Source organism: Girardinichthys multiradiatus, chromosome 2 (assembly GCF_021462225.1).
Source record: "Girardinichthys multiradiatus isolate DD_20200921_A chromosome 2, DD_fGirMul_XY1, whole genome shotgun sequence".
NCBI lineage: Eukaryota > Metazoa > Chordata > Actinopteri > Cyprinodontiformes > Goodeidae > Girardinichthys > Girardinichthys multiradiatus.
The window spans coordinates 40,248,742-40,268,218 of record NC_061795.1 but is presented as its reverse complement, the minus strand read 5'-3'; the positions used below and the strand labels follow the sequence as shown (position 1 = coordinate 40,268,218).

At 38.5% G+C, this 19,477-nt stretch overlaps 1 protein-coding gene across 2 annotated transcripts in view; it reads right to left on the bottom strand.

The window, feature by feature from the left end:
• Positions 1–15,184, bottom strand: part of fa2h (fatty acid 2-hydroxylase) — a 53,321-nt gene extending 38,137 nt beyond the window's left edge. The window contains exon 1 of one of the 2 annotated variants that reach the window (XM_047388204.1): positions 14,564–15,184. In XM_047388204.1, coding sequence (XP_047244160.1) covers positions 14,564–14,845 — 282 coding nt within the window. In that variant the 5' untranslated portion in view covers positions 14,846–15,184. The remainder of the gene's footprint in view (positions 1–14,563) is intronic. The other variant, XM_047388213.1, reaches the window with a different exon arrangement.
• Between the last annotated feature and the right edge of the window lie 4,293 nt (positions 15,185–19,477).

Below are 19,477 nucleotides of genomic sequence, written 5' to 3'. Positions count from 1 at the left end.
AAAATATTCACTGATACTTTGGTTAAGCTGAGACCACCAATCATCATTGTGACAAAACATGCTCTTCAGGTTAACATCCACAAATAGTTGGACTCTTTCCAAATGTCTGTGATGACAAATGGCAGGAAAAAGCAGCGTGTTGAGTGCTTATTTTTGAGGCTGAAGCTCTATAGGGGAAAAACAAAAAGCTTTCATAACATCTCTGATTACAAAGCAGATAGGAAGGGTGGGCCACTCCACCCGAGTCAGGCTGAGGGAGTTTATTACTTATATAAAGATAGGACGGTTGCATAAAACTGGCATTAGCAACACTTGCACCTTAAAATTCAGAACTGTTGCATCAAATACTGTGCATTTTATTCCTGCAGTCAGCATTATGTAAGTTCACACTTTACAACAGCATAGGTGCAACAATCAACAGATTTCCCTTCATTGGCTCTGATCTGTTATTCTCAAGTGAAATACTGACAAAAATAACTTTTTTTCCTATTAACAAAATGCATCAAAACCAAAACCGCCCACCAGTTTCATTCTCTAAATGCATCAACAATGTACTTTGTTGCATGGGTTAGGGTTAGGACAATGCTGAATCATAGGGTGTATCTAGTTTTCTCCCATAGTCCCACATTTACAGTTCTGTATTTATTATCGCTAACTTGTGCTGTCTGAATATGAGGGTAGTTTTTATTAAATTACTCACTCATTGTTGGAGTAAAATATACACTGGCATGATAATGAACGGAAAGAAGTTGATTATTGACAATTTTCAACTAGAGCTTCATAAACATGAAAGCTCTATACCAAATGAGTGCAAAACATTTTCATTATTCTGACATTAGGGCTATCTCGACCTTTTTTGAACCACAGATTAATAACTAAAACCAGACTGCGGTTAAACTGAAGATTTACCTTACAACTGTCCATGCATGTTTGCACGTTCATACATGGGTGTGACAGCAATGTACGATCAATGTGGAAAAACCCGGGCAAAGCTTTGGCAAAGGAGAGTTTTATTACATTGAAACAGCTGTAATTTTAGATTATGTTTTTCTCACTATCACAGAACATCTGACCAAAATAATTTATTTACAAACACAAGAGAAAAATGTCATTTACTGACATGATTTAAAAAGCCTAAACTTTAAATCAGCCTAAAAAAAACATTTATTATCTCATTTAGACGTGATCAAACACACACCAAGTTCTCAGTCATTTCTTTTCCTCATGAATCAGATCCAACAAAGTCAGAAGGAAGATCACCTGACCACATCTCAAGGTTGAGTCAGCTGATGGCTGACAGAAATGTCCCCGCTGCCTGGTTTCAGCCACACATCACATCTCCACCTATTGTTCATCCTATTGCATCACAGCGTTTATTACCCATGGCTGAAACTCTTGACCCCTCCCAAATAGAGGAGACGAAATGGGAATTAGGATAAATGTCGGAAAAAACTGTCCTCTCTGATGAAAGGTGGAATGCTTTGGACATATCCCAGTTTAAACCTTATAAAATAAAGCAGCTTGATGCAACTAATATTAATATTAGATTGTTACTGATAAATAATCTACATATCAGTTTTTCTCGTAATTTTAATGGAAATGAATGCCATTTACTGTTTTAATATTTTAAGAAGTCAAATTAAAGTGCAAAAAATATCAGGAGTTCAAGAATAATTAGAAAGTACAACATTTAAAGTTTCTTCTGACATAACATCCATCAGAAAAATTGCACTGGTCTAAAACGTTCCCCCAGTTTTGCTGCAAAACTTTCCTCTTGCAGAGTTCCTTTTCAACATTATGCCCAGTTGACCTCAAACCTGCTCTGCGTGGTTTAAATTGGGCCATTTTTAACTTTCCACTGTGTTTTAGTTCTTATAAAGCCCAGAGATCTGCTCCAACTCATTTTATAAAACGGGTAGAACTCATGACATACAGGACACAGACCAGACAGCATTACTTTGTACTGGAAAGTGTTGTGGTTAACTTAAAATGCAAGTCAGCAGCTCAACTTATAGCAGAGTAGCCCCAAACCACCATAGTTACTCCACCATGCTTTATTGTGCAAGCCTATTGTCGAACAAACATGTTAGGTTAAAAATTGATCGATTTCTCATTGAGGGAGTCAATGATTTTTAGAATTAAGGGTCAACATTCAGAGATTTAGTTTAGATGCCGCTATTGATGTGCGTTTCCCAATCATGATCCTCAGAGCACACCACTCGGTATGCTTTAGATGTTTAACTGTTCTGGCACACATGGTTCAAAAAAATGAATTGCCTCAGCAACTTGTTATCTGGTTCTGCAGAGATCTTTTTACCATCAGGTCCAGGGTCTAAGAAAACGGTTTACTTCCAGGTAAACCCTGGAGAACACAACAGTCAGTGGCAAGTCGCTTAACTGAAATCAGTTTCTGGTGCCCTTACCGGCTTTAACTTTTTGTTTGTCTCAAATAGCTGTTATCATCCTTTTAAACAATATTTTTTATATTATGTTCTGCTAATATTGTGCAGCCATACTGCTAAGTGTTGTTAAAACGACTACCTGCTAAATTAAGTGTTTCTGTCTTATTAACTCATCTTTTAAGACGATATTTTGGATGTAAGAAAAAAGCCAACACTGTTTTTGTACCTTTTGCTTCCAGCCTTTTAATATTCAACCCCAAGAAATCAATAAAAGGAGCTCACAGGAAGCTCTGTAAATGATCAAGCCTCAACAACTGAGCTTCAGCGATGTTGTAGAGCAGCAGACAGCTGGATACTACATGAACATTAATGAGACTGGATGTATAGTTCATCATGAAGTTCAACTCAGGCAGACTAGATTGGAAAATGTATATTCTGAATTTTGAAAATACATGTCGGTATTTTCCAGGTTCAGGGTTCCTGCAAATCTGTCATGTTGAAATTCCAGATTTTTCCAGACTGAATTCAAGATTTTTATGATAAGTAATTTATATAAGTAATAAACTCCCTCAGCCTGACTCGGGTGGAGTGGCCCACCCTTCCTATCTGCTTTGTAATCAGAGATGTTATGAAAGCTTTTTGTTTTTCCCCTATAGAGCTTCAGCCTCAAAAATAAGCACTCAACACTACACTCAACACATTTCCCGAGTTGTGTTTTTATTAACCGTATGTTTCATAATCTATGAATGCCGAAGATGGATTCCAGTTTGATTCCGCCCTCCGAAAGGGACAGGTGTTACAGTTTTTCTGCATCTGCATTGTTTCAGATGAGCTCCATTTGAAAATGTAAAATACTGGATGGACTGGAATACAAATAATCTTTAATAAATTGATTCTTTAAATCACAGTTGCTCATCTGCAACGCCTCTTTTTGTTTGTAAAAGTAGTCTCTAAATCCTGATATAAGAGGATCTGCAGGTCAAAAAGCAGTGAAATGGCGCTTTTTTTTAAACAAATCAGCATTTATCTCTGGATTTTTACAGTAAATATAAAACCAAAATGATCAATGAGTTTTGACAGAAACAAGTTTTGAAGTCAAAGATAAAGGATTTCTTCTAAATATTTATTCTAAATATTCTAAATATATATCGGAACTCTTATCATTTAGATAATTAAATAATGAACATCGTCTAAAAACTCAACTTTCTTTTTCCACACTTATCCAAATTTGGGAAAATGATATCAAATTCCGTATCTTTCCAGACTTTAGGACTGTATAGGAACTTTATTTTAACCTTATTTTAATTTTGTCTTTATTGTGAGCAGCATGTTTGCTTACTTTTGACGTTTAACTTTTTCTAACCTTGCCTGCAAATATTAGTTTTCTGAAGTATAGTTTTAAACTAGAAGTGAATAAATTAATAAATGTAATACAAACAGGTAGACAGTGGTTATGGTGTACAGCTGTCTAAAAACAGATCTGTAAGAAATTATTCTTACTGGTCTAAAATAAATGTTCACTCTCTATCAACATGTTTATGAAGGACAGAATGTAAACGATGCTTAAGTTGTGCAAAGCAAGCATGACAAACTTAAATACTATAAACCCATGTGCTTGACTTCAGTTTTCTGAACCAAACCAAATGAGGGAAGGTATAATGAGTGAGGTGAGGACGCAAGCGTGGCAAGTGTGCGTTTTCTCTGCATGCAGATAACAAACTGGTGCCGTAGACTGAAAGAACTGGTCCAACCTGTGTGACATGGACTCATTTTTTCGAATGTTCTCACTCTGTGTGCCTTATCTGAGTATGTGCAACAATCAGAGGAGCTCTGTAGCACCCAAATTGTGCTCAAGGTGTCATTTTACCAAAAAGTGAGCTAGTCGGCAACAAAAATACACTGCAGCTCCACCTAATGTGTTTGTTTTGTGGGTATTACATCTCCTTAAAAAAATTATAACTGCCAGGCAACAACTATGTGTTCCCTTGAATAAATCAAGGTTCATTGTAGAGGTAAAATTAATCATTAAGGAACTTTATTGAAGGAGCCTCCTTTAGTGCTGTATGCAGAGAGCAAAGATGCACTGAATAAATACAAACTGCAAGTGAGGGTACACATTTTGAGACATAAAAGAAAAGAGCAGAGAGAAAAATCTGACAGTTTTACAAATCTAAAATAAAAGTTTACCTGTTTGTCAGATTTGTTATTGTAAAGATACGAAAGAGACGTTTTCAAGAAGTAATCTGTGAATGAATGAAGGACTAACAGGCACTTCACTCTTAGTTAATGAATAACATCCTGGGTAACTAAACATCCCATAATGAAGTCATATTCTTTGAATTGTTATTATTTTGACCTCATTATTCTCACATGATGTTGGAAAGTCTCACAAATAGAACTTTGTGCCTTCTGTTTTAATTAAGACACCGAAACACAAAGGTATAAAAGAATAATTATACAAAACATTTATGTTCTTCTCATGGCTTCATTTATTTTTCAAGCGACAATAAGAGGCTTGGACAGGCAGAAACAAATTATTTATCCAAGCATTTTATCCATCAAAGTATTTGCCATCCAGTCAATATTATTTGTCAGAATTTTAGAAGCAAAATTAATATATGTTTGTGCAATTTAAAAAAAATAAGTTGTTGGCAGTTTTCTTTTTTAAGTAGTGCCTTCTCCAACACCTGGACCACAGACTGGACTGGAGATGCAACAATGAAGCTGTCTAAGGGACAGAGCAGACTGTACTTCTTCAGGAAACTGAGGTCCTTCGCTGTTTGCAGCAAGATGCTGCATATCTGCTACAGGTCTGTTGTGGAGAGTTTGATCTGTTTTACCATTATCTGCTGAGGTACCACAACCAGAGCCCTGTTTTACCAACAAACTGATAAAAGAAGGATGGCTCTGTTCTGGAGAGTCCTCAAGAACTTGTGGAGATGATTTTGCAAAGAGGGATTCTTCATAAAATGAAGAACAGACAATCCTGAGCATCCTCTTCATATGAGTTATAACAACATTTTAATTTCCCTTTGGGGTTAATAAAGTATTTCTGGACTGAACTGAATCAGCATGTCCCTCAGCTCTGCAGAGGCCTGGTAATGAGTCATTTATTTGATTCAGGCGTGTTGGAGAAGGAATGCATCTAAAAAGATGGCACGATAGTAGCTCAAAGACTGGATATTGGCACCCCTGCACTAGAAGATTCCAGCACTACACACACATTGGTAAGCTGACACACTGGAACCATGATAATACACCACAAGCACCCCACCATGGACAATTTGTTCCTGCTCAAAACCCTTGGGAAACGCTATTATGCTTAATGGGGAGTTCACTGAGGTCCAGGTTCTCACAAAGACCCTGAAAGGACCATACAGGTTCTGGTGGCCTTCACCCAATATTAAGACATCCTTACTACAACACCCTCAATAGATTTTACCAATTAATACCACTTAAAGAAACGCTAATGAATCCCAGCAGCAGGACCCACCTCTGAAGAGCGAGTTTATATGATCCTAATTAATCTGCCAATAATTCCTTTTAAATGCAATAATTCAGCCTACATTGTTAAAGTGAAAATAAATCATTTTACATCTGCAGCCCTTAACATAAGCACATGTCAGCGTTTGTTCAGTTTTTAAAAAAAAAATCACACAAGAAGTTCAGATTGTAGTTCAAAACATCTGATAAAAACTACTATAAAACTGCTAAACCCATCGAGCTAAAGAGGGTTTTGGGTCTTTGGGTCTTGTCTTTAGTTTTCTATGGTCTGCATCTCAGGACGCACATACAATCCGATACACGTGATTAACAGAATATAGGTTGGTTCTTACAGCCGGGTGGCTCAGAAGAGTGAATTAGAAAGGAGAATCCCCCGTTCCTCCAGAGACAAGTATAACCAAATACTTTCACATGCCTTTCGTGGGATCTCCTCTTGTCTGGGTGTGGCTGACAGTTTAATTGCAACAACACACCTCTCAACTAATGTGTTGAGCCAACCTTTTACATCCACAAATAGTTAATAGACACATGCAGACCGACCGGCCAACAAAATGCGCGAGAGCCCACTGTTATATAAAATATAGCATGTGTCAAATTCAAAGAAACCTATAGAGTCGAAGCCTGATTTTATTTAGGCTGTCTGTTAAAATATCGAGGCTTTTTGCTTGTTTCTATGCATTTTCTTTTTTTCAGCTGTTTTTTTCATTTTGATGTGATGGTACCGATTTTATATCGAGGCACATTTTGATTTTTTCTCTCTGATGATGTCATTTAAGTGAATAAAAGTGAGAAAATAAAAACAATACAAACAAATCTGCATAATTATAGGAGCAGTTTCAAATGGCAACAGCAGCACAATAAAAGAACAAAAAAGACAAAAATAAATCTAGTTGTGTTAAAATTATTTTTTTAAACGTAGTCTGCTAATAGTAAAGGTTTAGGCGTGTTTTAAAAAAAACAAATAGGTGTACTGCCCCCCCCCAAAAAAATATTTGCTAACAGACATTTTATTTTGTATGATTTAGAAAAAAAAAAAAAACTATCAATACATTTATTGAACATTTAGCAATAAGACATCTTGGCATCAGCATCAAAATAAATTTAAAATAAATAAAATGACCACATCTGGATTTATTTTTTGGGGAAACTTTTACATCTGGGCTCAGTATTAGTCCAGTTATTAACTGCCCCTTCCACACAGACGTCAACTCCCATCGTCCTCCTCGTTCTGCTGAACTTTGCCCTCTCGCTCCTCTCCAGGTGTAATCGTGGTGAGGAGCGGAGCCACCTGAGGCCTCCACCTGAGCACTAATTGCAGTGTCTCTAAGGCAGCAAAGGAAAACAATATGCCGAGTAATGCATCACCACGGTGATGAAGTCCAAAGCGGCTCTCAGGAGTTGTAAAAGAGGCAGTCCGCCCGAACGGTTTGTTGGAAAAAAGAACTTGATGACACAGGAGAGTAGGAGCTGCAAAGAAAGAGCTGAGATACTGGGATGCTCTGTGCTTCGCTATGGTCTCCATTACTACCATTACTAAGACTAATTACCAGCATGTACCCTGCTCATTTTTACTCCGGTACTTGACTCAGGCATGGACAAGCTCCTAAACTTAAAGGAAAAACCAGTGTTGTATCGACACAGAGACAATACAGCAAAAAAATCTATTTTGAAATCTATGTTTAGCCACTTTGTTCCTGCTGGCCTCCCACAAATACACAATTTGTTTCCATTTCTTCAGTTGAATCCATAATGAGTCCCAACAGTAAGTTTGACTAACAGAAAATGTGATTCCCATAGAGCTATTAGCTGAAAGCTGCGGTCCAAACTTCTTTTGTCCTGTATTTCCCACATTGTAATTTCTTTAACACCCTGTGTCAAAATCAGGTACAAGAACTGGACAGAAAACAAGGAAAATAGCCTACAATGTCCAAAGAAAAACATTTTATTATAGTTTATTGATCAAGACAATTTAAAGCATTAGTAGAAGGTTGGTTGGAAGGAAAATACAAAGAGGTTTGTGGGATGGTTTAAGACTTTTGCACAGTGCTGTGTATGTGCATCAATTAGTCGCCTGCCTCTACTGCTGGTGCAAAAGGCTGTTACTTGCCCACTTCATGTTTATAATGGAGATATTTTAGGACTTTATTGATGATCGTGGTCTGAATCCATCTGACGTAAAGCAGCTTTCAGGTCTCCATCCAGAACCAGACGTTTACCAACCACCCACTCCTAAAATAATTCACCTCCACCTGTTGGCATTTAGACGTTTACCAACCACCCACTCCTAAAATAATTCACCTCCACCTGTTGGCATTTGAGGCTAGACAACCACATTGTTGCCGTTCTGTCAATTTTTACACTATTCTGGTCTGTTCAACTTGAGTTTTGTTATTGATTTAAGTTTTTTTCTTCCTCCTCTTCTTCCTTGCAGCCTCACACAGAAGACAATCCCATCATTGAGAAAACAACCCATGCCAATAAAAAAATGTGCATTCTTGCACTCCACCAGCCTGACCCTCTCACCCTGCAGCATTCCATCCGTAAAACGCATTTAAGCATCCAAAATCATGCTCGGCTCTGGACTGCACCAACTCCACTTTACTATACTCCTTCCCCTCCACTGTTCGTCCCTACAAAGCACTCCAATTGTCTTCTTTCCTGCTCCTTATGCACGGATTCTGCTCGTCTCCATTCCATTCCCATTGTTCTTTCATTAATTAATTTCAATCAATCCAACAGTGTGTCTGCTATCCTGCCAGGCTCACGCCCGTCCTGCTGCGGTGCAATCCTGCATGGAATATATTTTGTCCCATTGGGGTTCGATTCAACTCATTTTATAGGTTGAGTAAACAAATAAAAAATATATATATATCAAAAAAAAAATTTTTATTTCTGATACACAAGCCCCTAGAATTTCCCACAACTTAATATGAAACACCCTAAAAGGGAGAATGTTGTATGATGTTGTTTGTTATGTAAATAAGAATAAGACACTGTTAAAGTTTATAGTCATTTGGTGTTTTAAAATTAGAAGTTTGCATTTCTGATTCAAACAATGCTTGAATCTCGATTCTCTTGATAATTCTGCCAAACTTCAAATGTCAGCGCATACTTTTAAAAGTTTTCATCTCTTTTAGTCCGTTTCTGCCAGCAAAGCCACTGACCTCTCTAACTCTATGAACAAAACTGGGAATTTTAATTCCAAGTAATTATGTTTTAAAAAACACCAAAAACTCACTTTATTGTTGGAATTTTTACTATTTTCCCCACTGTTGATTCCAGGACAACATCGATAAATCTATCGGTTTTAAAATATGAGTAAATGGAGTTACCATGTGCAGTTTGGTACTATATTTAATAAAAACCGCCCTTTATAATGTAACTGGTGTCCTGAAGAAGCCTGTTTAATGGGTATGTTTGTTAAGATGCCATGTTTGTGACATGCAGTCACAGCCACCTAAAAAAAAAAAAGACTGAAAAGAAGTTTTAAATAGTTTATGGTCACTTTCATCATTATCATAATACATAACACAAAATATCACGATAAAATATTCCATGCACCCTCTGGTCTGTTCATCCCTACATTTATGATTCACACATCAATCCATTTTTATACTCTCTCCAGACTTGAGGCCTGCCTTCTGCAGAAAAATCTACCATAAATTCATACTGACGTTCAGATTTAAAACTGTAAATGTTCTAAAATACTGAGAACACTTGAAAAGTAAAAGTGTAGAGTTTTAACATGGAAAAACTACAGGTTGTCTTGCCATTTGATAGGCACAGATGCTGCTTAGGTCTATGAAGACACAAAAATAATATTTTTATTTTACTTCCGACAGGAATACCTAAACACATCATAAAATTTCTTCTGCCACGGTCTTCCTGTATCCATCCGGATCCTGCATCCATCCATCCATATTCACATCAGTTTTAACCATGTAACAACATCTTTAATGTTAAAAACAAAATGTTTCTTTTTTGACTTTTGGACTCTATAAATGTTGGCAAATAACTGAATTTATGCGTGGTTGATCAATAACTTGAAACAGCTGCTGTTTGTTACACATATTGATGCAATCTGAGAATAACGTCACTATTTTCAGACACACCTTAAATCAAACCAGAGAAGATGTGCCTGATGCTCTACAATGTCCGCTTTTTCTTCCTATAAATCCTTCCAGTAAGATAATAGTAAATCAACTTTATCTCATATTTTATTAGCCTTTCTAATTGTTAAAAAAACATTTCAATCTGCTAATATATTCATTGGTAAACTCCCTCGGTTTATCAATTGCTGTTGGATAAGTTGAACAATAGTTGAACTTTGCCATAAATGAGGAACCATAAAGCAGCTGTAAACCAGCATGGCTGGATAACCTTCCCATAAGCAGAAGCTCAGAGTAATAAAAGATAATAAAACCATATCTAACTAACGTTGATGATGCATCACTGTAAACCTTTTCATAGCCATTTTTTCCATTAGGTTTTTTTTTTTTTTTCGTCCAGTTATTCAGCTCTACCACGTTGAAACACAGTCAAAAAGGTTAAAATAACCATCGTATGGAGGAGGTATAATTGTGTTCTAAAAACAGTCATTGGATGCAATTCAAGAATAGCCAACGCTATTATAAATGAACAGTGTGGCTTAAATTTCTACCCAATGTTTGCCAACAATGACAAAATGTCTTTAAACAGCCCATAGACTAATGATTACAGAACAAAGTGAGGACAGGATTGGAGGTTCATCCATAGTTGCTGACAGATCACAGAAAATAAGCAGGACAAGTGAGCTTAACCGGTTCAAAAGGGCCAGACCTGGAGGACAGATTCTTCAGAAGATTTTATCACTACAACAGGATGAAATCTTGCTATTGACCTGTTTCGGAGACAACCCATGGTCAACAATTTGCCATTTGGAAACCTTTCTAGGGGTCTCATTTGGACATAACCCACTGGGATGAGACATCAGCGAGAACCCAGAACCCCAATCTAATCTCAGATAAATGGTATTAGGAGGAACGGGTGGATGTCCAACAGAGGAACCTATTTCAGCCTAAAAGTCGCCACATCGTTTAGTGACGGCATCAACACACAAACGCAAGGAAGAACAGAATGATCGAAGAAGAGGAGCTACCTAGATGTACTTAAAAACCTAACTTGTAAATGTAACTTTATACAACCACATATTTACTTTCACTGACTCAAATGTATGGCGATGAGTCTATTTTGGGTCAGTTGTTAAAGATTAAATGGGTGAATGAACAGACAGACAGGGTGAAGGATAAATGGATGGAAGAGCAGAATAATAAAGAACATTATGGCAACCAGATCTCTAAAAGCACTGTAAAAAGCGAACTGGCAGAGGCAACTTCAATTTAGAAATTCAGATATTTATCATACAGAATAAACTCTGGTAATAAACTAATTTTCATACTCCATTCTTTTTCTGTACTTGTCCAGACATGGAAAATACTTAATGAAACTTCAGACTTTTTCAGACTACATAAAAACCACTAATCCTCCTGGAAAATGAAACAAATTAGTACCAAACTCCAAACTAAAACTATTTCTCTTCCTCTCAGCACAAATTCCTTGTACAAAGATAAAAGATAGCGAAGTTCTTTTCTGCAGGTCTGCCGTCATTGATGTTTATCCGTTTGCTGGCCAGATTAGCCAATAACTGATCAGAAAAATCTATAATAAAATTGAAGCTGTACAATAATAAACTACCAGGTTTTACTAGATTTGTTATGTTTTTATTCTGTCATCATGCTCATAGACGCCATCTTTATTTAAAGCTTGTTGGGGGAATGACACCAAGGTCATCGCTCCCCCCCCCAAACTTTCTGACCGGTATAAGTCACTGAACTCAGTACTGACTTATCTTCAAACAGAAAGTCGTTAAACTTCTGTAGTAACGAAATCAACAAAGACAGAAATATAAGTGAACCATCGAACTAGTCACAGTCAGAAGGTGTAAAAACACATGCACAGAAACATTTCCTGTGTTTGACGTATGCAAACTGAAAACTGATTAACTGAAACAAGAGCAGGCCAAAAGTCATTTGTTTGATATTTATGCCGTACAAAGCCTGGATGATGTTATTTGGTCGAACTTTCTATGGCGAGATGCAGCCTGGACAGACTGGTGAGTGGGCACACATGTAAATGTCCACTGTCACAAGAGATTTATGCAAACTCTGTCCACAGAGACTAACACAGACAAGAATACTTAAAGCAAGAACAGGATTAGGAAACATTCCACTTTCCCCGCCAAACCCCCCTCCCACATTTGAAATCCCCTCTAAGGGGACAAGTCAAACGAGTTTTTTCTCCATCTTCATCCCGTTCTCTTCCTCGTTCCCTGAATGATTCATTGACACAGAGTTCCTCCACACCCAAGCAAGATCAACAGCACAGGGCTGCCAGATCACCTGTGGGCCCCACCCTGCTGTACTCCTTCCCTCCTCCAAACAGGAATTACCCAAGCACTGAGCCAGCCCTCAGCTTCTCCCTTTAATCAATACAGTCCAGGAGGGGGGGGGGGGGATCAGGGCGTTTCTCCTTCTTCTATTAGAATGACAGAAAACACCCAGCAAAGTCAAGAAAGGCCCAACTTTACACCTGTTGATTGCAGAGGCTGAATATTCTTCCCAGTGAAACCAAATGCAACTCATTAACAATTGTTTAAAGAAAAATACAGAACAGAACCTGCTGCTCCACATCAGGAGGTCAAAAGAGCATGCTCTAATATATTTGTTTTTAAATATCAAGTTCTAGCAAAATACCTTGACAAAATTCCTGAAATTAGGAAAAATGGCTTTTTATTTTGGGGTATCCAACTAAAATTCCTAGAGGGCCCCATCTGGCCACCAGTTAAAGCGTTCTGGAGGCGCCTCTGTAGATCTGACCTAAAGGACTCTTAAAATTGGTAAAATGCCATTGCCTATATGACTATATGTACACACTCTTCACTTATTTAGACACCTCTAAATAAATAACTTTTTACAAACCATTCAATTCTGATCATCTGATAACATTTCAAGTGATACTTTATTTTTTAGCCGGGTACTCCGGCTTCCTCCCACAGTCCAAAGACATGCCTGTTAGGTTAATTGGTCACTCTAAATTGACCTTAGGTGTATGAATGAGTGTATGCATGGTTGTTTGTGTGTTTCCCTGCGATGGACTGGCGATCTGTCCAGGGTGTACCCCGCCTCTCGCCCATAGACTACTGGAGATAGGCACCAGCTCCCCCCGCGACCCACTATGGAATAAGCGGTAGAAAATGACTGACTGACTTTATTTTTTACTTAAAACAAAATATCCTTAAAATTGGCCACCAGTGAGGAATTACTTTTATAAGTTAAGTGTGTTTTGTCTATTTGTGTGCCAAATTCCTGAGGCAGGTACTACTAGAAAAGGTAGTTTTCCTACCTTTTCCAGTGACAAAAATATTTTGATATTTTTTGTTCTTAAATTGACCTGCCTCTATGCAGGAATCTTAAGATAACAAAATCAGAGTAATTCAAGCATTAGTCATTCCTAATTCTGATTAGTATGGCTAACAACTATTGAAAACCCAAAGGTTTTGTGAGTAAATGTATACATAAAACCAGTGAAAATTATCAATGACTTATGACAGTCATTGATAAGGGAACAGAAGGGAAGTCACAAAAGGTCATCGCTAAAGAGGCCGGCTGTTCACAGTGGGCTGTATTCAGTCATATTAATGGAAAGTTGGGTGGAAGGAAAAACTGTGATAGAAAACGGCACATAAATTTTAAAGAAGCGTTATGGAGATGTTGATTTCATTTTTCAGCAGCACCTGACACTTTTCCACAGTGCAATTAGTACTGATAGCTAGCTTGATGACCTTGGTATCACTCTAAGGAGTATTGTCAAGAAGAAGTTGATACATACCAGATCCAACAATGCAGATGAATTAAAAGGGTGCTATTAAAGCAACCTGTGCTTCCTTAATACCTGAGCAGGGCCACAGCCTGATCACCTCCATGCCACACTGAATTAATGCAGGAGTTCCAACAGAGAAACTGGACAGGGCAGTTTCTGTATTACTTTTGGTCTTATGTAATATTCTAATTCTCTGAGAAGCACACTTTCAGGTTTCTGTTGGCTTTAAGACGCAATCATGTGGCCGAAACGAACACAAATATGAGTTCCCCTTCCTGAACTGCCGGATTAAAATTAATTAATTTAACGTATGATGTCACCTTTGTTGCTCTAATTTATTGAGATGCACCTGTGTACATTGAGCATTTTAAGGTGACAGAGATCCACTCAGTTGTTGACATTTGAACTGAGGGAGCAGAGTCCCTAATGACGCCTGTGTCAAATATACTCGAAACTTTCAAGCAAGAGTAAATACAATTGTGTGTTACCTAGCTACATAACAGGGGGCTAACTGCCAGAGATTTTCTGAAACAAATCCTTTTTTGCGAATAATAATTAAAAAAATAAACTTCCAGTCTGTATTTTGAAAGCAAAACATTTATCCTATCATGGCACAGATTTAAAAAGCGTTAAATATGATGTAGTCTTCGAGTTTCGGTGTGTTGTTGTGATTAACGGGACTGAACGTCAGGACTAAGATAAAACCAGCTAGGTGGGGTCACTTTACGCCCGAGTTTTACCTGTACCTCTTCTGCGCCGCTCCCCCGGTCCAGGTCCCCGATGTAGTACTGCTCCAACCACCGCCGGGCGTTCGGTGAATGTCGGTGCGGAGGTCCCTCCATCTCCCAGGTGAGGTCCTTCCCCGCGCGGCTGCGTATTAGCGCCTCGCCGCCAGGGTGCATCCGCAGGAAGGCGGTCACGTCGTACACTCTGGTCCCCAGCAGCACCCAGCAGGAATCCTTGGTGCAGTGGTGGGCCACCTCCCTCTCGGTGAAGAACCGGGGGTACGTGGACGGAGACATCCTGACAGTTGGGTCTGAGTGCAAAAGGTCCAAAACTGAACTGATGAGACCTCTTCTGATGATCCTGACGCCTGAAGTCAACTGAGTCTTCACACCGAGCTGCGCTGAGACTCTCAAGAGGACAGCGACGCAAGAGGCGGGGTGTGGGAGGCGTTCACGGGCACGGAAAAAGATCTTAAATTTAACTTCATCGTGGATCAATATTACAAACAGGCCTGACACACCTGAATAAAGAACTTTACTATGTTGGATTGTCACTCTGTCACTCGCCTTTGCTGTCGCTATTTAAAACAAAATAAAAATCATCTATCTTAAAAGTCATAAAGTAACGGCTGAGAAAATACCGAATTCCGTTAACGCAGCATCACATCTAGTGGCACCTGTTGCTCGGAGATGGACTAAGAGCGAAAACTTGATATAAAACTCTTCAAAATAACGCAAACCACGGATATTTCCACTCATATTTTTACAGAATGACAAATTAACACACTCCAGTAAGCCAAATTAATGTTTAAAATGGGCGTCAACTGAATGGGCGCCATTGAAGCAGCCTCACGTAACCTGTCATCACTTCCTGATCAATACAATAAGTGAATGCCATCCGGTACCAATGACTTCTTATATTTATTACTTTCTGCATTGTTGATACAAAGTGCAAACATCAAAACTGTGAAGCAAACGTATATATAATAATAATAATATTAATAATAATACATTTTATTTAAAAGCGCCTTTTAAAACACTCAAGGACACTAACAAGACAAGTCAAAAACAATAAAGGACAGTAAACCAACAAAACACCAGCAACTTGGAAACGTTGCAGGAAATGTGCAGATTTTTAAAGGTGAGTTTTGAGGCGTATTTTAAACTGAGAAAGTGAGTCAATGTTGCGAAAATCGAGTGGCCGCTGATTCCAGAGCTGGGAGGCAGAGGAAGTGAAGGCTCTGCCCCCTTGGTGCTGAGGAGGTCAGAGGGGACAGAGAGGTCATTGGAGAAGGAAGACCTGAAGGTGTGTGAATGCGGAGGAGTTGGGACAGGTAAGGAAGGGCGAGGTTGTGGATGGCATTTAATGTAATGAGGAGTAGTTTAAATTGAATTATGTGGCAAACAATAAATTGGGAAATAACTCTAGACATCGTTTATATTTTAGCTTCTTCAAAATAGTCCTCTTTGCTTTGATTACTGCTTTGCACACGCCTAGCAATCTCTCGATGAGCTCCATGAGGCAGTCACCGGAATGGTTTTTCAATAGTCTTGAAGTATTTCACAAACGAAGTAATAAAAATAAAGTGTTTTTATGTGTTGTGTTGTACTGTTTGGTTGGTTCTTATTGATATATCTTTGTAAAGCGTCTTTGAGTTCCCAGAAAAGCGCTGTACAAATAAAGTGTGTTATTATTTTTTATATATATGTATTTTTTTTAAGTCTGGGTTGGGCTTGCTCCTCTAGTCTCTCCTCTAAGGTCATGCAATGAGTTACCCCTGTGGGGTCTGGGGGGCCACTCCAGTCAGTCCGTTTTCCCCAGATAAGTTGCTAAAGGGTTTATTCCCACCGATTGTCTGGTGAATATTTTACTCACCCCCTGTCGTCCTTGAGAAAAACTGTGCTGGCTCTGAGTCACAGCAACATTCTGATTTTGATGGGAACTGCGCTCTCTCTTGTACAAGATTATTTTAATAATCATCTGAGTGATATCTTACCTTAACTGTGCTTGGTTCATGCTTTTTTACCCACAGCAATACTCATGTTTTTAACAGTTTCAAAATCAAAACACAAGCGTTTGCATACACACATAATTTATTTACAGGTTCATAATGACACACATCCACGTCTATTATCTATAATAAGGTTATTGAGACTGACAAACTGGGTCAAATATTTACTCTGAATTAAAACGGGGTATTTTAGTTCTAATCTTTTATCTTGAGCAACTAGAATGAATTTGGCTGCTTTCACTTGCTGTCGGAAATGAGCCTTTTATTCAAAGCAAGTCAAAAAGTAACTCAAATAATGACTTATTTATTGAACTTTCATTCGAATGGCTGCTTTAATCGACATTTAATTCTTAAGCATATCTAACTCAGGAAAAGACGCAGTTACGAAAGCAAGAGGAGATAATTAGATCTCAGTTTACGGAAATCAGCTAAATTGTCTGAATTTCTTGGAAGACAATATTGGAAGAAAAGGCTGTTCGAGGGCGCCATCTAGTGTCCTGAGAGGACCACAGATCTTCAAAGTCATGGTTAAAACGATGTGACTCTTAGAAACAATTTAACAGTTACTAATAATTTATAAAATAACATTTAAAGAGTCATTTGAAGATCTAACCTGAAGTTAACTCTGATTCCATGTCATTTCAAGATAAAAGTTTCCCTAAGAAAATGTAACTTTAAATGATATGTCTTTGGGCTTTGGACAGATAAGACCGAAGAAGAGAGGCTTGAGGAAAACCAAGCACACCTTACAGACACCAAGCACAGACACCTCACACCAACAGTCAAGCACAGTGGTGGAAGTGTGATACTTCAGGCTTATTTTGCAGCTACAGGACCTGGGAAGATGTCATTCAGTCACCCAAAAACTCCTCTGTCATACCAAAGTATTTGGGAGTCCAGTGTGAGACCATCTCTGGCTTGGACCAAACCTAGTCACACAAGCAATCCAAATCCTAACTGGAAAATATCCAAGAGCTTCACCTCATCCCTTAGTTAGTAATTTACAACATAAACAGGTATGCAGGTATGACAAGTTTTGAAGGGTTGAATGGTAGAGCCTGTTTTCTGTGAAACAACATGGCACCATGAGTTAGGTTTACAAGACTTCAGTAGCAGTAAGTAGCATGGCTCAAACAGTCAATGTGCAATGATCTTAGACGAAGCAGCAAACTTGAGTGAAAATGAAAATAATCAAAATGGCCTAGTCAAAGTCCAGACATCCAGCTGTTTATTCTGTTGAGAACTGTACAATAAATCTTATTTACTTACAAGGAAAATTTTTAGAAAAAATAATTAAACATCTCAATAAAATAATTAATAATATAATGTATAACCATAATATGACTTTACATAGTCATACACAAATCTGCCACTAATGAAAAGGTAAGAGAAGAGTTTAGTCAAAAAACCAGTGGAACTGTTTCCATGTGTGCAGAATTATTCTTTAGAACACACAGTAACAGAACCAAACTGGACTGAGCACACCAACCCGCCCACCGATAGAACCCGGACTGGGGGTATATATGTCTGTCTGAAACAGAAGTTGTTATTATTAAAGTTTTCTGTGTTAACTGCGCTTTCTGGGATTATATTGATTCAGATTTTTTTACATTTATCTTGTGCTGAAAATTGTATAACATACCTCTAAAATGTTCAATATGTTCAAAAGGTTTTTATTAGCAAATACAAATCAAATATGCATCATCATCAACTCTTCTGGACCAAATTGTTTGTGTTGGTGACCCACGCTTGTCTTATTAGAGTGTGGAGTTCAGTCAGTCAGTCATTTTCTACCGCTTATTCCATAGTGGGTCACAGGGGAGCTGGTGTCTATCTCCAGCAGTCTATGGGCAGGAGGCAGGGTACACCCTGGACAGGTTGCCAGTCCATCGCAGGGCAACACACAAACAACCAAGCACACACTCATTCAAACACCTAAGGGCAATTTATAGTGACCAATTAACCTAACAGGCATGTCTTTGGACTGTGGGAGGAAGCCGGAGTACCCGGTGAGAACCCACGCATGCATGGGGAGAACATGCAAACTCCATGCGGAAAGACCCCTGGCCGGGAATTGAACCCAGGACCTTCTTGCTGCAAGGCAGTGTGGAGTTGATCACAGTTAATTGGAATAACTTTCTGTACTTGCTTTTAGAGAACTGATCACAGGTTCTCAGAAGGGTTAAGATCTGGGAATTTTCCTGACCACAAGTCCAAAATTTAAATGCTCTGATCTTTGAACCACTTCGTTATCACGTCTGGATTCTCACATGGTCCTCCATCATGTTGGAAAATAAAAGCTAATCATCAAATTGTGCCTGGGTTGTTACCTGTTGAAAACAGCAGGGGGCAGTGAGGGACCAGAAGGACACAAGTCAATAAAGGCAGGGATGTGCAAACATGGAGCGTTTCTACAGTGGTCCTTATGCGAGAGGCGGGATACACCACGGACGGGTGGCCAATCTATCACAGGCAGCACAGAGACACACAGGACCAACAACCATGCATGCACACACTCATACCGAAGGACAATTTAGAATAACCAATTAACAGTCATGTTTGGACTGTGGGAGGAAGCTGGAGTACCTGGAGTAAACCCACACATGCACATGTGAAGTCCATGCAGGGATATAAACCCATAACCTTCTGTTTGCAAGGCAACAGGGCTACCAACCATACCACTGAAACAAATTAAGCAGTTTTCTTTAAAACAGTATTGTGAAAGCTTTTGCTTTGGAAGCATTTGAGATTTAATATATTTAGATTAAATAGTGCAAGTACATTGAAGGTAGGTTTGGTTGTGAATTCTTTCAACATGAGGACCAGATCTGAGCCCCTAAAAATTACACTATTTCACCTTCCTGTCCCAAAACCCATGTGGCACATAAATACGTGAGGTTCCTCCACACTCTGTTTT